Source organism: Mytilus californianus, unplaced genomic scaffold (assembly GCF_021869535.1).
Source record: "Mytilus californianus isolate M0D057914Y unplaced genomic scaffold, xbMytCali1.0.p SCAF_11, whole genome shotgun sequence".
In the NCBI taxonomy this organism is placed as follows: Eukaryota; Metazoa; Mollusca; class Bivalvia; order Mytilida; family Mytilidae; genus Mytilus; species Mytilus californianus.
The window spans coordinates 8,303,440-8,320,489 of NW_026262593.1; the positions used below are offsets into that span (position 1 = coordinate 8,303,440).

The 17,050-nt window shown below is 32.5% G+C and overlaps 2 protein-coding genes across 2 annotated transcripts; both read left to right on the top strand.

Annotated features, from left to right (window-relative positions):
* Positions 1 to 4,277: 4,277 nt before the first annotated feature.
* LOC127719485 (glyoxylate reductase/hydroxypyruvate reductase-like) lies at positions 4,278 to 8,219 on the top strand. The gene is made up of 3 exons (XM_052225635.1): positions 4,278 to 4,563; positions 6,816 to 6,983; positions 7,414 to 8,219. The coding sequence occupies exons 1-3, from the start codon at positions 4,362 to 4,364 to the stop codon at positions 8,001 to 8,003; spliced, it is 960 nt and encodes a 319-aa protein (XP_052081595.1). The 5' UTR covers positions 4,278 to 4,361; the 3' UTR covers positions 8,004 to 8,219.
* Positions 8,220 to 14,243: 6,024 nt separating this feature from the next.
* Positions 14,244 to 17,050, top strand: LOC127719486 (glyoxylate reductase/hydroxypyruvate reductase-like). The gene is made up of 3 exons (XM_052225636.1): positions 14,244 to 14,504; positions 15,145 to 15,315; positions 16,179 to 17,050. The coding sequence occupies exons 1-3, from the start codon at positions 14,306 to 14,308 to the stop codon at positions 16,757 to 16,759; spliced, it is 951 nt and encodes a 316-aa protein (XP_052081596.1). The 5' UTR covers positions 14,244 to 14,305; the 3' UTR covers positions 16,760 to 17,050.

The following is a 17,050-nucleotide window of genomic DNA, read 5'->3' on the forward strand; positions in this document are numbered from 1 at the left end:
GCGTTCAAGCAGTGTTCTATTTATTAACACTTAGATTTGTACATGTTGATGTTAAAGCATATTGATAAAAAAAAAAAAAATTTATAGCATCTATATAAGGATGTTGCTAACCAAAATGAATTAAATTGTAGACGATGGACAATATAAAATTTGACTTGCAATATAATTTGGTATTGGTGTAGGTTTTCATTCTTATATAAAAAAAATGTTTTTCTGTTACAAATCATGATGTATTGTTTTATGCGTACATGTCATGCTGCCCATCAAGGGCCTTTGATTGGAATAATAAATATTCTTATTCTTATTCATTCTCTAGATCTATATTTGCCAAAATTTCTGGTACCATGAATTTAACGTATTTAAGATTGAAAGACGTTTTTGGAATGGCCCTGGTGTGAAATAAATTCAGGGGAAATCGGTCCTACCTCTTTATTTTTCAAAGTCTAGATATTGTGTTAGTAAAAAATATTGCATAAAGTTATTTGAAATTGTTAAATTTATTCACTACCTGTATATCAAAAAATAAAAGGGAGATGCACGTTTGGGATAATAAGTATAACATTTGAGCTAAAAATATGTTACGTTTTTGGGCCAATGGCATGTCGACATTTGGGCTAAATTTTAAGTCGACATTTGGGCGAATTCTCACATGTAAAGGTACATTACATTAAAAATATCTATATCTATAAATTATATATTAATACTCAAAATGTAATAAACTGTGTACAACGTGAAGGTATAAAACAGCTATGCTAATATAAAAAAAAAGGATATCTAATAGATTTTTCTCAAGATTGGTTCTGGTCCTAAATTTAAATCTTACAGCGTTTAAAAACTGTAATCTTGTGATACTGGCTGATCATCATCGTAAACTCATTTCAATTAAATGGTGTATCACTTAAAGTACTTTTCTTTTGTAACTAGCATGGTTGCCCAATAACCGGATTTTTTTTATGTAGGTTGTATTTTTGATTTTTCTTATTTAATATCTTAGCTATCATTTCATTTGAAATATTGATCATGATAAATTTTACCTGTAATGTACCTGTACCGGTTAAAAAATAATTAACCCAAATATAAACTTCAATCCAAAGATTTAGTCCAAATTATACCATGTTCACATATTAGCCCAAATGTCCTGCGCCCTGAAAAGTGAACTGGTCGATACCCCCTCACGAAAAAGTATCATATAAAATTACCCCCCTGTAAAAATACCTCACCCCCCCCCCCCCTTTCTCCCACGGTCTCCCTCTATCCTGTCCGTTTCTATATAGATATAAAGACTTAATCTTGTCAGAATGTCAAAGACCACTGTTCGATCGGAATATATAACTTAGATCATTTATAAAGTCAATAACCTCGTATCTTTGATCAACAAATATACCCGGTCATTGTGTATATATACAAGAAATGAACTATAATTATGTATGAATTGACCCATGCTATGTCCTGATGCAATGTTTTACATGTTTTCACCAATCAGATGGTCGAAAAGCGATACACCTCCATGATGCAACGCCATGCCGTGGTAACCTGAATAAACGTGCTGATGCAATAGCAAAAGGGAAAAATTGACTAAATAACCTTTTAAGTTATTTTGATGGATAACAGTCTATTTTTACTTTTTATTTTCTATTGTTTTGGCGCTTTGAGATTTTTCTTAGTTTAATCAACATTATCAAATCAAATATTTTATTGTCGTATAAACTTTACAGTTTGTGACAAACATGTATTAACACAATAAACATATATACATACATATCAAACATACACATCTCTAATGGTTTTTTTTGCATTTACTGCACATATTTATAACTGTATTCATGGAGTTGTTTTAATGTTCCATGGTCATATTGAACTTATAAATCAAGAATTTCAATAAATCTAATAATCACATGATGATAAAGATAAAAAAAAAGTTACACCTTAAAAAAGTTTGAAAGCCTTTTTAATTTGGTCATTTTGCATGTTGACCTGACACATATAAAGACCCCTTTTAACGCAAACTTTCTATTTGTCAACATAAATATAACAATAATGAACTACATATCGCGTGACATAAATATATTTGGACTTTGTACTCTTGTTCATTCAGAAGTTGAATGTTTATATTTCGGTCGAAAGTACTGACTGATACAATTTATCTTATCTTTATATTGTACACAAGTCATTCAAGATTCTATATCGCATATATAAACATGCAGTTGAGTTTTTTTGTGTCGATTTAATCAATGTTCAATCCTCACCACTGTTATAGGATTTCTGATTGATTGATTGGTTGATTGATGTTTGTTAAACGTTCAGTAGCAAATATTTCATGCATGTTTCGGACGAGAACGAATTAACGATTAATAGTATGATGTAGGTCCTGTAATACTTATAGGGTCAGTAAGTAGGAATGCAATTGAAACATGAGGGTAGGGTATATTGGATCAGGACAGAAATTTAGCCTTGAAACAGGCCACCCACGGATCCCTCCCTCTTATACTTGTTGCAAGGGTTTTTAACGTGTAGAGAGCGTAGCACTCTCTAAACATGAGGCATCGAATTTTACGTCCCCATTCTGACCAGACGTGGCTTCGAATTTATATATCCCACGAAGCCAAACGGACGCTCCACTTTTGCAAGCATTTTATTGTTGGTCGGAAGAATACCAATGGATGACCGTTTTTCTATACCTTAGTCAGCCCTCGTGGTTAGGACTTCTAGGAACTGTGAGTTCAGGACATTACTATATGAAACTAGGATTGAACTATTCTCCACCACGCTAACTCAGAAACGGCGTTTTGCATTTGCGCCGATCTGTATTTCATTTGCGCCGATTATTTTTTCATTTGCGCCCATTTTTTTACAGGTAAATTAGGTAAATTACAGGTGAATGTTATTTTTCATTTATCATCATAGACCTCTTCCGTTAGCAAGTTGTACAAATGTTATGAATTGTCAATCAATTGGGATATCCATTTACCAATGTCACTTAATTTGTCTTTATACTCTGTGCTCAGCCCAACAGACTGGATTTTCCTCAACCAATTCTGAGCCAGATGAAAACGACAACAATCTATTCTACATTGTGGAAAGCATCCATAATTGCGTTATACATTGCTTGTTCAAAGTCAATATGCATAACCACGGCCACAAAGGAAAGTTGTTTTGACGGCAGAGATCGCAAATTATTTTCCACATCACTTCATAACACTGTTCATCTTTCGCTGGTAAGAGGGCGTAAATTAGAGGTACGCGTAGTTTCCATTTTGACATGCATGGATCCGTGTAAATTATATAACTGATAAAATTATTTCGGACAGCACTTAAAAGTTCAATCTATAAATATTGCAGACATATCATTGCAAAGACATTCAAGATTGAGGTGTGTAGAAAAAATAAGTATACCTTTCTCGCGATCATTTGCACAGACCTTCCGATATGTAAAGCCAGTATTTACTCACCTATGTTAAACTGTAAAGGCAATTAGGAGCAAATATAAAATCGGCGCAAATGAAAAAATGAAATCGTCATACGCCCGTCTTCTACATGGTAGCTCCCTTCATCCTACATTATATAGTTCTATGGTTTCTGAGGGGCGTATGACATTTGCGCCGATTTTTAAAATTTTCATTCTCATTTGCGCCGATTTCATTTTTTCATTTGCGCCGATTTTATATTTGCTCCTAGAAAATAGGCTTTTTAATTTTCAAGAACTATTCAGAAAAAATGACCAACTACAAGGCTTGCAGTGGTTTCTCTTTTCTCACCGTTACGTATTATACATGAGATAAATACTAATTATTTGTGTCTAAAATTAAGGCAGACTCGAAATTTATTTATTCAAAATTTCATTAGTGAACTTTTTACCTCTTAAGTATTTATCAAGTCTAAACTTTTGAATATAAAAAGTTAAAGCCCCACAAAAAATAGACCCCTCCCGAAACCCCAAAAACACAAACAAAACTTGATATAATAATCCGTTTATTCATGAATAAAATTAATTTAGTAACGTTAATCAAAATGAATTTATTTACTGATTTTTAAATTTTTTTACTGACTTTATTTCATTCTATTTTAATATTACTTTTTATTGTTGTTTCCCTCATTATAACTCGAGTGATTATAAGTTCTCTTGTTTGTTTGTATGTGTCATTTGACAGTATGGGTTAATTTAAAAGATTAATTAGTGAGATTAATTAGTATTACCTGTACATTGACGCTTGACATAATAACAGTATTTCGCGGAATAGACTATAACTCAACAAAATTTTATGACGTCATATAATATATAAATAGATAGTGTGGCGACCTGTCAAAACATTATACACGTTGTCGGGGATAAGTCTGGATCAATACTGAAAAAATCTGTTAAGATGAAACCACGTTCTAGGATATATGTTACAAGACAGATTCCACAAGGTGCATTCGATGTTTTACTGGAAGACGGTAATGTTTCCTTTTGGAATAGCCACGAACCGGTTCCAAGAGGCGAACTATTAAATAACATACAAGGCGTGGATGCACTGTTATGTATGCCAACAGACAAAATAGATCGTGATGTTTTGGATAGGGCAGGTATGTAACTGTTTTCATTACTACTATTTTCATTATAAAAAGAAAAAAAAAGACCAGAAAATACGTGTGTTGGGGGAAAAATATCTAAAAATTGTCTTGTAACCAAATTATTTTATGAACAGCTGATCGACAACCTTGATTCAGCCAATCAGATTGCTTCAAATCAACACACCTCTTAAAAAATAAGTTGTTTGTTGCTAATCAATATTATGTCACGTACAGTACAAAATATGCTTAAATGAAATAATACTGGTATCATACGTATTTTATTTATTATAGCTATTATTATGATAATTTTTTTGGGGGGGGGGGGGGGGGGGGGGGGGGGGAGGGGGACTGGACAATGTAACAGTAAAACTTCAAGTACTCGAGTTAGTTTTGTTTCTACAGTAACAATATTTATATACCTTGTATGAAATGTGAATCGCTGATTATTATTTTGGTTTTGACTAAGGCTAAATTGTTCGAAGAAATAACTACAAATTATACATATTCTTTCGGGTTCGAATGAATATTATGAGATCGAAAACATATATCCCCTCTAGCGATCTTAATATGTGCACTCGGTGTGTGTGTGAGATTTTACTCATCGTACAGAATCTGAAAGTTTACCCCAACCAACATATTTTTAGAAGACTTAATAATTTCAGCTTGGTAGGGATGTTTACAAACTCTTCACAGAGGTTAGGGCATCTTGGGAGATTGTAATAGCTGTTGCAAGTAGTCTCAGGTCTCACCATTGTTGACCCAGCCTTTATTAAACTTTTGACAGTTATAATTTTTTCAAGTGAGAAAAATTAGAGGTACACAAGTCAATTATTGTATTTATGTCGCGAAAGGCCAGTGTACTTATATAAATAAATGCAATGTGAATGTTTGCAGTGATCTTGACACAGGTATAAGATCAAAGTCCACTTTCTCTGACCCCTCTTGACCAGGTAAAGAAAGATAATAGTCACCTAAGTAAACATAATATCCTATCTCACAACGACCAAACACATATCTGTCTGTATTTTGACGGGACATAATTATTATTGACAAAAACAGCAAATCTTAAGATCCAGGATAAACACACTAGAGAAATTTAGGTCATCATCATACATACATTTAGAAGTATCTGTGTCATCATTTGAGTAAATACACTGACAGGTATTTATTGAAATGATACCTTCGTGACCACTCTTGTAGATAAATTGTTTTCTTTTGGCACAGGTTAAACATACAATTTCTACCTATGCATTAACTTCTTTAATCTATTCATTTTATTTTCCGTATCACCCTGTCTTTTTTTTGTTCTGCATTCAGAGTCTTTTTTTCGAAAGAAAGAAATGGTGTTTGATATGCATAATTGAACAATGTAATTTACAAAATACTAAAAGGGATCGATCACTTACTGAGAAGTTCCATGGAAAATAATACTTCCTTGTTCTTTGTTTGAAGAAGTTCAAAATCAAAGATCAAATGAAACGGATTCATGCATGAAATGTTTTTTTAAATTTTATTTTGAAAATGAAAGTGAGAAAGAGATCAGAGTGAAACAGTTTGCTCCTTCATGCTTGTAAATCAGAATAAAATTCCGGAGAAAATAAGGCTTCTGAAACCTTAATCCTCACTGAATTCCTACTGGCATTTAGAATAGTAAAAAGGTCATAAGAAAATATTAAATTCATTTCAATATGAAACTTACAAACGTTTTAAATTATATTCTAGAATAATCTGTGTAATTTATATTTCTAATATCAAAAAATTTCAAAACGAAGAATAAAAACAAAATATAACAAAGAAACATGGCATTGTATATTTAGATATATAATTCCTTGAAAGAAATGACATTGCAATTGTACAATGAGATCGTGGGATAAGGATTGGGATTAGTTATTGTTCATTATTAAATTTAGAATTACCTAAGGACGTTTTAGTTTATTATTCTATAAAAAGGATACAAGTCAAACAGGATTTAAAAAATAATAACTTTACATATTGAATAATAGACGTCATCAAAGGCTCAAATAAGGAAGTATGAATTGCAGTTATTTAAAATTGTAGATAAACGTCATCGAAACTGTTTAGTTGGGGTTTTTCATGTTTTTTATTTGTTTTCTTGATTAAACGAAAAAGTAAACAAATGAATAAATAAATTATGACCCTTATTACATGGAACCGATGAATAAATAAAAAAGCTTTACCTTATTAAAAAGTTTAAAAAAAAATGTCATATATAAAAATATTTGAAGAATTTTATTTATTTTCAGGTCCTTCCTTGAAAGTGATTGGAACATTGTCTGAGCTTTGTGATCACATTGACGTAGATGAATGTAACAGACGTAATATCCAAATTATAACCATGCCATCCATATCTACAGAAATTGTGGCTGATTTAACTGTAGCTGTACTTGAAGGACAGTTAATATCAAACGAAGGTAAGCAACGTGATATATTAGAGTTATTCCCCATTGACCACTTTTAGAAAAAAATGTTTTGATAATTTCAGCTTCATTATAATGTTTTTCTTTCTAAGAACATGAGCAAGGATCTTATTATGGCAGATATGTTTAACAGATTAGGTTTTTTTAAACACCATTCATTTTGTCAACCAGTGTGAAAATCGTTGACAAAAATATGCATCAACTGTAAATATGCTTTGTTTTCTAAGATCTGTTAGTTATTAGTATACAATCTTTGCATACATGTACAGTGATTGTTTCTAAGACAACAAAGTACAATGTATATACATTTAGTACATTTTTTTTATCACCACATGCTTCCTCTACATAATAGACAAAAAAGTTATGACTTCTATGTTTCTGAACTTATATACATGATGAAACAATTGTTTATTTCATTTTCCAGATGCAAATGCAAATGAGTCAGTCAATAAAAATGATGTGATTCAAAAAATGTATAAAGGCAAGACCCTTGGACTAGTTGGACTTGGAAGCACAGCTGTTGCCATTGGTAAACGTTTACGAGGAAAGGGTATCTCAGAAATTAAATATAGTGATTTTACTGTTAAACCAGAGGAAAAAGAAATAGGGGCCAAGTATGAAGAATTTGAAAAAGTTTTAGAAGAATCTGACATCATTTGTATCTGCTGCAGAGGAAACAATACGAACAGTGGACTGTTTTACAAGGACGTTTTTCAAAAAATGAAGAAATCGGCTATATTAATCGACGCAGCACGTGGTCATGTAATTAACTACTATGATTTATATGAGGCATTACGTGAACAACATATATCTGCCGCGGCTGTGGACTTGAGGGAGCAAGGAAAGATCCCTTATAAAGACCAACTGTTAGGCTTAAATAACTGTATCTTCGTTCCTTATCAAGAATCAAATCGTTGGGACAAGAGAAACAAAATCTCTGCAATTGTATCAAACAAAATTGTCTCTATCTTACAGATGGGCTGTATTCCAGAGAATTGTCCAGTGTCTGCCTAATGTTACAGTTGTTTCATTTTGTTGGTCTCTTTTATTCACGCATCGAAAAATATTGCATTGAATTAATATTAGCAGTTTTCATACAAATTTTAGTCCGTTCATTGCGCAATAACAGTTGAGAATGTTGGCCGTTACTTTATAAATCATCTCAGAACGCTTATTAGAGATTTTGATGTTCTTGTTACAAGTTTTATGTATATAAATAGTTTATTTTTACTTCTGTTTCGTCGATATATATATATCCATAGCATTTTTATACTAAATATGAAAGCATATAAACGAAAAGTACCCACTGACAAGTGGCTCTATGATTATCATAATCAGACCGCTGCTGTATTTTACACAGCACACAAGACAACGTCTTTCTGAAATAGTCGTTATTAGTTACGCTGGAGGCAGTTACATAATTGTAGTACTGTCGTATTTTTCTAGGAAGAAAATTGTCAACGCCAATAAATGAAAAGTGAATAAAATAATGTAAATTAGAAAACATATCAAATAAGAAGATGTGATATGATTGCCAATGAGACAACTCTCCACCAGAGACAAAATGATGTTGAAGTTAACAACTATAGGTCACCGCACGGCCTTCAACAATGAGCAACACCCATTAGGTTATTCTAAAATTGATTATGACTACTAAAAAAAATATGATGTTTCTTATAATAAATAAAAAACAAACATATACAGTATGTAGTAAAAATTAGTAAAATATGAAAAGTAAACACTTGCTTGCAGCACAGGGACTCTGATAGCGAATATATATTTTTTAATTTTTGTAATTTGATTTGTTATTTCGTTTTTTCTCTCAAGTTGCATTAGATAATTAACATTGTCAAACAATTAGAATTTCAATAAACGGACATGTATAGTATTGTTTAATGCAAATAGACAGGAACATGAGGAAATACGTACGAAAAACAAATGAAATTACAATGACTAAAAATGTATATCCGCTATCCGAAGCCCTGTAGCTTGCAGTACATATACATTTATACAAAGTGATTAAGCTAAAAAATACTCTTCCTACTGTCGAGTGAATCACTGTTTAACAGGATGAATGTCGGGATCAGGATCATGGCACTTGACTTAGGACTCATTAAATACATGTAATGTCTGAGATATTTCAAAGAATGAAGCAACAACCATAAACATTATTCTGAGAAATAAATCACCACAAAGAGAGATTAATAAATTTGTACGAATTTTACTTTCACAATATTTATATAAAGCAACCCACGTTTCAAAGTGAATATTTTACTATATCAAATGTAGATTTAGTTATACATAAAAAAATTAAAAAACGGAAACATGTTATCTGACAAAACAAGACACACCAAACAACTACACGTTTGGTGCATGTATTTATTTGGAAAAAAATAACCTACCAAAGTAATCTTGTAACACTGTCATTTAATCCTCTGAATTAATTAATTAAACTTTGAACAAGATGTGTTCAAACGTTCAAGAAAGATTTGAGACTTCTTTGGATAATGTTTACATGAGATTGTAAAATACAGTAAAATCAATCATATATTGTCCTTTTACAATTCTGGCTATCTGGACCATGTGTTGTTCGTTGTTTCTATGTTCGTACGACTGCTTTAGGAGAAGTTGGTGGTTGGGGAGTGATTTGTTGTACAGTAAATTTGTGACGGAAAAGAAACTAACCAAGAAAAAAAGATGGAGAGCAATCAGGTCAACAAGTACATGTGAGGTAGTGTGACTTGCGTCGCTCGTCGTCTTAACCATTTCATTGGAGGGAGTAAATCTTTGATTGATCTCTCTTTGTGATTAAAGTGTCGATCGGACACTCATCATGAACATAGAGCGTCATTGCAATATATATCAAAACCATATTTATTAAGAAACTACCCTTTTACATCGAGGCACTTGCAGGCGAGGTACCCACAAATGCCTCTATAAGCATATATACTGAAAAATGTAAATTCAAATAAAATACAAATAAGAATATATCAGTGCTAAAAACATAAGTATTTTTTTTCATGAAAGAAATAACAGCATTATGTATGACAAACACTGAAGAATTAAAGTTTACATAACTCATATTCCACACGAAAATCACAGTAAGCTTATTTTTCTAAAATATCAGACTTTTTATTAAAACTGTCCTGTCCTTATGTTTACTAACAATTGGCATAAGACGGTAATATCTGTGAAGCAAAGGTCCGGAAAGTTGATACTTGGATACCGTTATTGATATCTGCAAAACTGAGGGATAATCAGAATATTCGAGTGTTCCATGGACTACTCGGTCGCATTTCACAAATGGGAGTCTCGATCTTTTTATACTATACAAAATTTGATTCTCAAACAGTTTGTGCTTAGCCTATCAATTTAAGCACTGTAGACTTAAAATCCAGTAAGATTGACAGATTAGGAAATCATGTATTAATTCCCATGTGCATCCTAAATCTAGGAAAAGAGCCGATTTATACTACCAAGTTTCAAAAACTTCTTTGCCATGCAGCACAACTATGTGAGATAGATGTTCGTCTGATGACGGAAACCACGCAGCACAACTGTGTGCGCTGCATGGCTTCCGTCATCAGACGAACATCTATCGCACACAACTGTACTGCATGGTTTCCGTCATCAGACGAACATCTATCTTGCGCTCTTAGGTATCGAAGCAATAACAGGACATACATTCCTTTAGAATGATTTGAGGATATTGACCTTAAAACTTTGATAATAATAAAAAAAAAACGATCTTTTTATCAAATACATACATTTTGTATGACGCTAATTCGATTTCTTGTACACACGTTTTAACTGGACTTTCTATTTCAAGGAAAAGGGCATCTCCAGTGGAAGAGAGGAAACGGTAACTTTATTATAGAGGAATTAAAGATGATTTATGGTTATAAATACGAGAGGAGGTTTCTCAGAATAGTATCATCGTTGGACGATAACCCCCAGATAAAATATATCCGTGAAACTTTCTCGAGTTTGAAAGACCATTATATTACCAATTGTATCCGTTTTTCGTTATTTACAAGTACAAATGCCATTTCTTCTTTCGTAAATCCCTCCAATATTGGAGCACTTGGCCAGTACATATTTTTAATGTTTATTGTCAAGACTATAATACAAAGCCTATCGGTCACCTCCCGCTTGAGCTTTACAGGGCCAATCTATTGCATTAGTTGTTAGTTTGTTCTTGTCCTAAATAAGCATGAAATATTTGACGTTAATCAAACAACAATCAATCATTTCATCATGGTTTTATATCTGTGTCATTCAATATGTTAGTGTAAACATATTTTATTATTAATAATTAAATTCAAGTTAAATAATGTACACAATTTGGCATTTACATATTCAGATACAATTGAATAATTAATAGGATCCGGAAACAAGCTGTTAACTTATATTAATCCGTTTCCTAATTCAAATAAGATCATTTCATATTGTAATACTATATAGTATATATCTTTATTCTCACAAACCAAGGAGTAGAATTTATAAAATTAAACAATGTTACACTAGATGGAAAACAAATAAAACATATAATAAGGTTGTGAACACAAGATGAGAGAAAAAAAAATCAGATACATCGGAAATACAATAATAAAGTGCATGTTTCTGAACGGACACAATTATTTAAGATATAAATATGCACTGTAGACTTGTTGAACAAATTGTTTGAAATCATATGACAAATCTTTTGCTACTGAGTATGAATGTTTGAAATGCCAAGAATATTTCAATGTTTTGTTCGTAGCTGAGTTCCGTTGAACCGTATAGCAAAATTTCTTCTGACAAAAAGTGTATGATTCTGATGTTATAAAAATTTAATATGTTCAAATGAAAAACAAGTTTATGTTACTGAAATTTGCATAAATATAAATATTACCGCTGAAAAAATACCCTATAACGATTAATACTTTTAACATCCTATACTTTTACCTTCATGTCGATATTCTCCCTTCGTACATATTGTTAACTAACTAAATCACAAGCTAGCCAGAGTTACCTCCCATGTTTGTATAATTGTCTCTTGCCAAGAACATGTTTAATCACAAGAAACTATGTGCAACAAAACATTAAATCCGAGACCTAATATGGTTCATAACTAACGTTTAGTGCAACTGGTTTATGATTTATTTTTTTCCCAAAATCTATTAGCAAAATGTGCTGTTCCTGAATTCTAGACTCGTTAGATCAAAATATAAAAAAAAAGGGCAAAACACAAATTATCTTTGGCCCTGTTCTCTGGTCACCGGAAAACTAAAATTTTATTCCCACCTATGAGGGATGTCATAAGGGTAATATTTTATTTTTAGATCACCTTTGTATTCCCGTGGGAGTTAACCTACTACAGTATTCCTAAGTAGAACAAGAGATAATAAACAAGTGTCAACTGTGTGAAAAAGAATTTCCGGGGGAAAGAAAGTGTGTGTGTGTGTGTGTGTGTGTGTGTGTAGGGGGGATTATTGATTTTATTTCTTTGATGGCTATTTGTTTTTTCAGTCAGTTAATCCTATTAATAGGAATAAGCAACTATATCATAAACGATATTAGTTTGGTCAGTAAACATTCAAATGCAAGTTAACTACATATTGTGCTGTCACTCAAATCCAAAAAATGATGGTGGCACGGTTAAGAACTAAGATAATACTGATTCCTAAGAACCAACTGGTGATGGATTGAGTAATGGTTAAACTGCTTACTAATGTCTTTATTCACTGTTAAAGAGTTGTTAATTAGTATTGGATTTTTTTTTAGAAAAGGAAGATTTTCATTTAAAAATAGACATTTACTTATGTTCTCGTACTAGGAACAACAAAGTTATTTATTTTGTAAAAATTATTATCGTACTCCATGTATACCTTACAACAAAATTATTTTTATTTACCTGTGTACGTTATTTTATTTGGCAGCATTTTGTCCAAGGTTATGGTTGTCTTTCTGATATTGTCAAACATCTTACCCCCTTGTTTTATTAACTTTGTATTTACATTGTGTCATAGATCAAATTTATTCGTTCAGTGTATGTTCACTTGTTTTTGTTAATATGTCTTTAAAAATTTGATTGAGTTAAGCCATTTCAATTGATATTTTATAATGTGTCTTTCTATGTTGTGATGTTACACTATTGTTTCAGGTAGGGCGAAGGTTGGCGCCTATTTAAACGTTTAAACCCACTGCATTCGTTTGCACCTGTCCTAAGTCCGGAACCTGATGTTCATTGGTTGTCGTTTGTTGATGTGGTTCATAAGTGTTTCTCGTTTCTCGTTTTTTATACAGATTAGACCGTTGGTTTTCCTGTTTGAATGGGTTTACACTATTCATTTTTGGGGTCCTTTCATGATAGCTTGCTGTTCGGTGTGAGCCAAGGATCCGTGTTGAAGGCCGTACTTTGACCTATAATGGTTTACTTTTACAAATTGTGACTTGGATGGAGAGTTGTCTCATTGGGACTCATACCACATCTTCTTATATCTATTGTTTATACAATACAACCACCTGTTTATTGTTGAAGATTGTATGCTGACCTCTTAGCTAATTTATGTCATTGGGTTGCCATCTCATTGACATATATTGCACACTTCCATTTCTTTCACCTTCGTTCATTCTTTTATTTATTTTGAATCAGGACGGATGACTCTGACGATATTGATAGTCTCTTCAAACCAATTAAACATCTCTTATTAAATATTCTATTACGAACAAAATTTTGCAAGCCATTATGTATGTTTATTGTCAGTTGCATTTTAACTGACACAGCTGGGACTATTATACTAATGTATAATGTCCCAGGATACAGGTAGAGCAAACTGCACCAGTCACCAATTCCTGAATATTTAAGAAGTATTTGCCACAGGACAAACAAAAACCCAACAACACCATATATCTTTAAACATCAAATACATGTCAAGTTGGTTTACCAATGTCAACCATGTATATTATCCTCAGTACTATAAGGACATAAACCACGATTTAAAATTCATATCAAATTGAAGCTTATTCACTTGTGGAAGTTAGACATGTTTTGATGTGTTTTGATTAGATGTATATATAAAGACATGCATGCATGTTGCATAATCTAGAAGTACTTAGACATTATCGAATATGCACACATGCACCTAGAATACCTAGCGAGGTGATTGTTTTTTAAATAGATACCTGTTTTTATTTTGTTCGTAAAACATCCTTGTCCTGTATTTGGTTCAAAATAACAAACCTCAAGGAGAATAGCAATGCGCATGTCAAAAATTATATTGACGAGTTGTTTATACTTATAGTCTGATTCTTTGAAAAACACCTCGTACAATATGTCTAACCCAAAAGTGTACGTTACTCGCCGGGTACCGGTAGATGGATTGGAACTTCTGCAACGTAAATGTGAAGTGAAAATATGGGATGACGATGAAGTTATTCCGAGAAAGACTTTATTAGAGAATGCAAAAGGAATTAACGGAATATTTTGTTTGATAACAGAAACGATCGATGCTGAATTCTTAGATGCTGCTGGTATGTATTTATGAATGTGCATGTGTTTGTATATGAGAATAAAATCTGTTGTTTAAAACTGATTTAGGTCAGTAAATGTCTGATTTTTATAAACATCATCTTTGAAATAACAACAAATACACGAAAAACGCAATTCCGCATAACTTTAATATGCATGTCTGGACTGTTACTCGTTGAAATATTTATTTTTGTAATTACGAAGTGGGAATAAAAGCAACGCTACTTTTAATGTTATTTTAAAATGCATTAAAAGTACTTTAAAAATGTAGAAGGTAGATAATCATACGTTTTTTTTGCATTATAAATACATTGAGTTACAACATAATTATTCTAATATAAAAGTTTTTGAACAATTTCGACCGATTTCAAAATAATATGGCGCTGTGTCCAAACGTTGAAAACTGATCGGAACTATTTATAAAAAAAAGTCTCCACCTATTGATTGATATGCTGCGAGGTGATAGCAATAAGGGAAATACGAAAATGAGATAAATATAAATGATTTAAAATATAAAGTATATGATATAAATGAATCATACACGGCTCAAGGGTTTGCATATTCAGCAGGATGAAAATATTTCAAATCAAATAGAAGTGAGCCATAGTTTTTTTGTCCAGTACATATTAAAGATTTTTGTAGGTCCTGACCTCAGAGTTGTGGCTACAATGTCCGTTGGGACGGACCATATTGATCTGAAGGAGTGTAAGAGGAGGGGAGTTTTCGTCTCTAACACCCCGGACATAGCTTCGGACAGTGCCGCTGATCTGACCCTGGCGCTTGTCCTAATGACAACAAGACGTCTTGTTGAAGGTAATATTTCTTGGAGGCTCTTGTTCTAATTCCTAGCCGGTTGCTTTTATATAAGTAGAGAGAATGTTTATTTGAGTAACGTTTACAGAGAAATTCTTAGCTTGAAATTATTGAATGGGAATGGGAAAATTGTTAAAAAAAAATAATCAAAATACCTGTCAATATGACAAGAAATTATTGTATATATGTAGGTACATGTATGACAAGGAACAAAAATATATGTAGGTATGACAAGAAATGATAAATATTGGTCTGAATTATTATATATTGGTAAAAAATTGTCGGAATTTAGATTAAACGGTAATACACTTTTGGAATGGACATGTTTTCGTTCTCCTATAATTTCTTGTAACTTTGGAGTGAGTTAGTTGCAAATTTCGAATATAGTTTCACACCATACTATTAGGTCTAAAAAATGTTCAATTTTTCGGAAGAGTAAACATTTTTGCCCTGTACTTGTGCGACCACGATAAGTTACACATATCTGTTTTTTTTTATTGAATCGCAATTAAAATTTCGATCAGACATGTCTCTAGAAAAATACTGATGCATGGTGACACATGTTAATGGTGATCGGTGCACGTCAAAATAAAATATATTTTACAACATATATAGTGATCAAATATAGCCTTTTATAGCCGACTATACGGTATGGGGTTTTCTTATTGTTGAGGTCGTACGGGTGCCTATAATTGCTTACATCCTCTTCATTTGAACTGTGGTGGATATAGTTGTCTCATTGGCAATCATACCACATCTCCTAATTTTTACTATATATTTGTGTGATTTACAGTTATAAGAACCTATGGAATTGACAATTTCACACAAGCAATACAATTTATGGATGCATTTTTTCATTTAAGGAGTAGACGCAGTGCGACAAGGTCAGTGGTCACAGTGGAAACCCATGTGGCTATGTGGTTCAAATATGATGTCAAAAACCATTGGTATTCTGGGATTTGGCCGTGTTGGCTTTGGTGTTGCGAGGCGACTTAAACCGTTTGGAGTCAAAGAAATTATTTATAACGATATCCGAACACAGGAATTTGCAAAAGAGATCGCTACGTTTGTCCCGTTCGACGACCTTTTAGAGAAATCGGACATCATTTGCATATGTTGTGCAATGACGTCACTTACGAAGCATTTGTTCAATCAAAATACTTTTAATAAAATGAAAAGGAAACCTGTCTTGATAAATACATCAAGAGGAGGAATTGTCCAACATGATGACTTGTATATTGCGTTAACATCCAGTCAGATTTCAGCTGCCGGCCTTGATGTCACTGAACCGGAACCACTTCCGTCAGACCATCCGCTGGTGTCTCTACCGAATTGTGTCATTCTGCCTCACATGGGTACCAGCACAAAAGAGGCGAGAAAGAGTATGTCAATTAACACGGCGAAAAACATTTTGGCGGTTCTTGATTTGACTGATTCAGATTGATTGAATTATAACGTGTAGATTGTATGTCATAATTCATCCTACTGGAATGCAATAATTTTCCATTCTGTTAAAGAGCAATTATTTTAAGGCAGTGTCGATGGCAGTTCAAACGTTTTTTTTCTGAAGGCACGCTTCTCCATAATCATTCTACTCATTATACACAAAAGGTTGATGTAATAAATAAACAATTTTATTTACCATGCTTCGGAAAGCATTCCCTTCCGTTCGTAGTGACAACAGAACATGAAAAATACATATAATAGTTGTGCAATAAATTTATTTATTCGATAA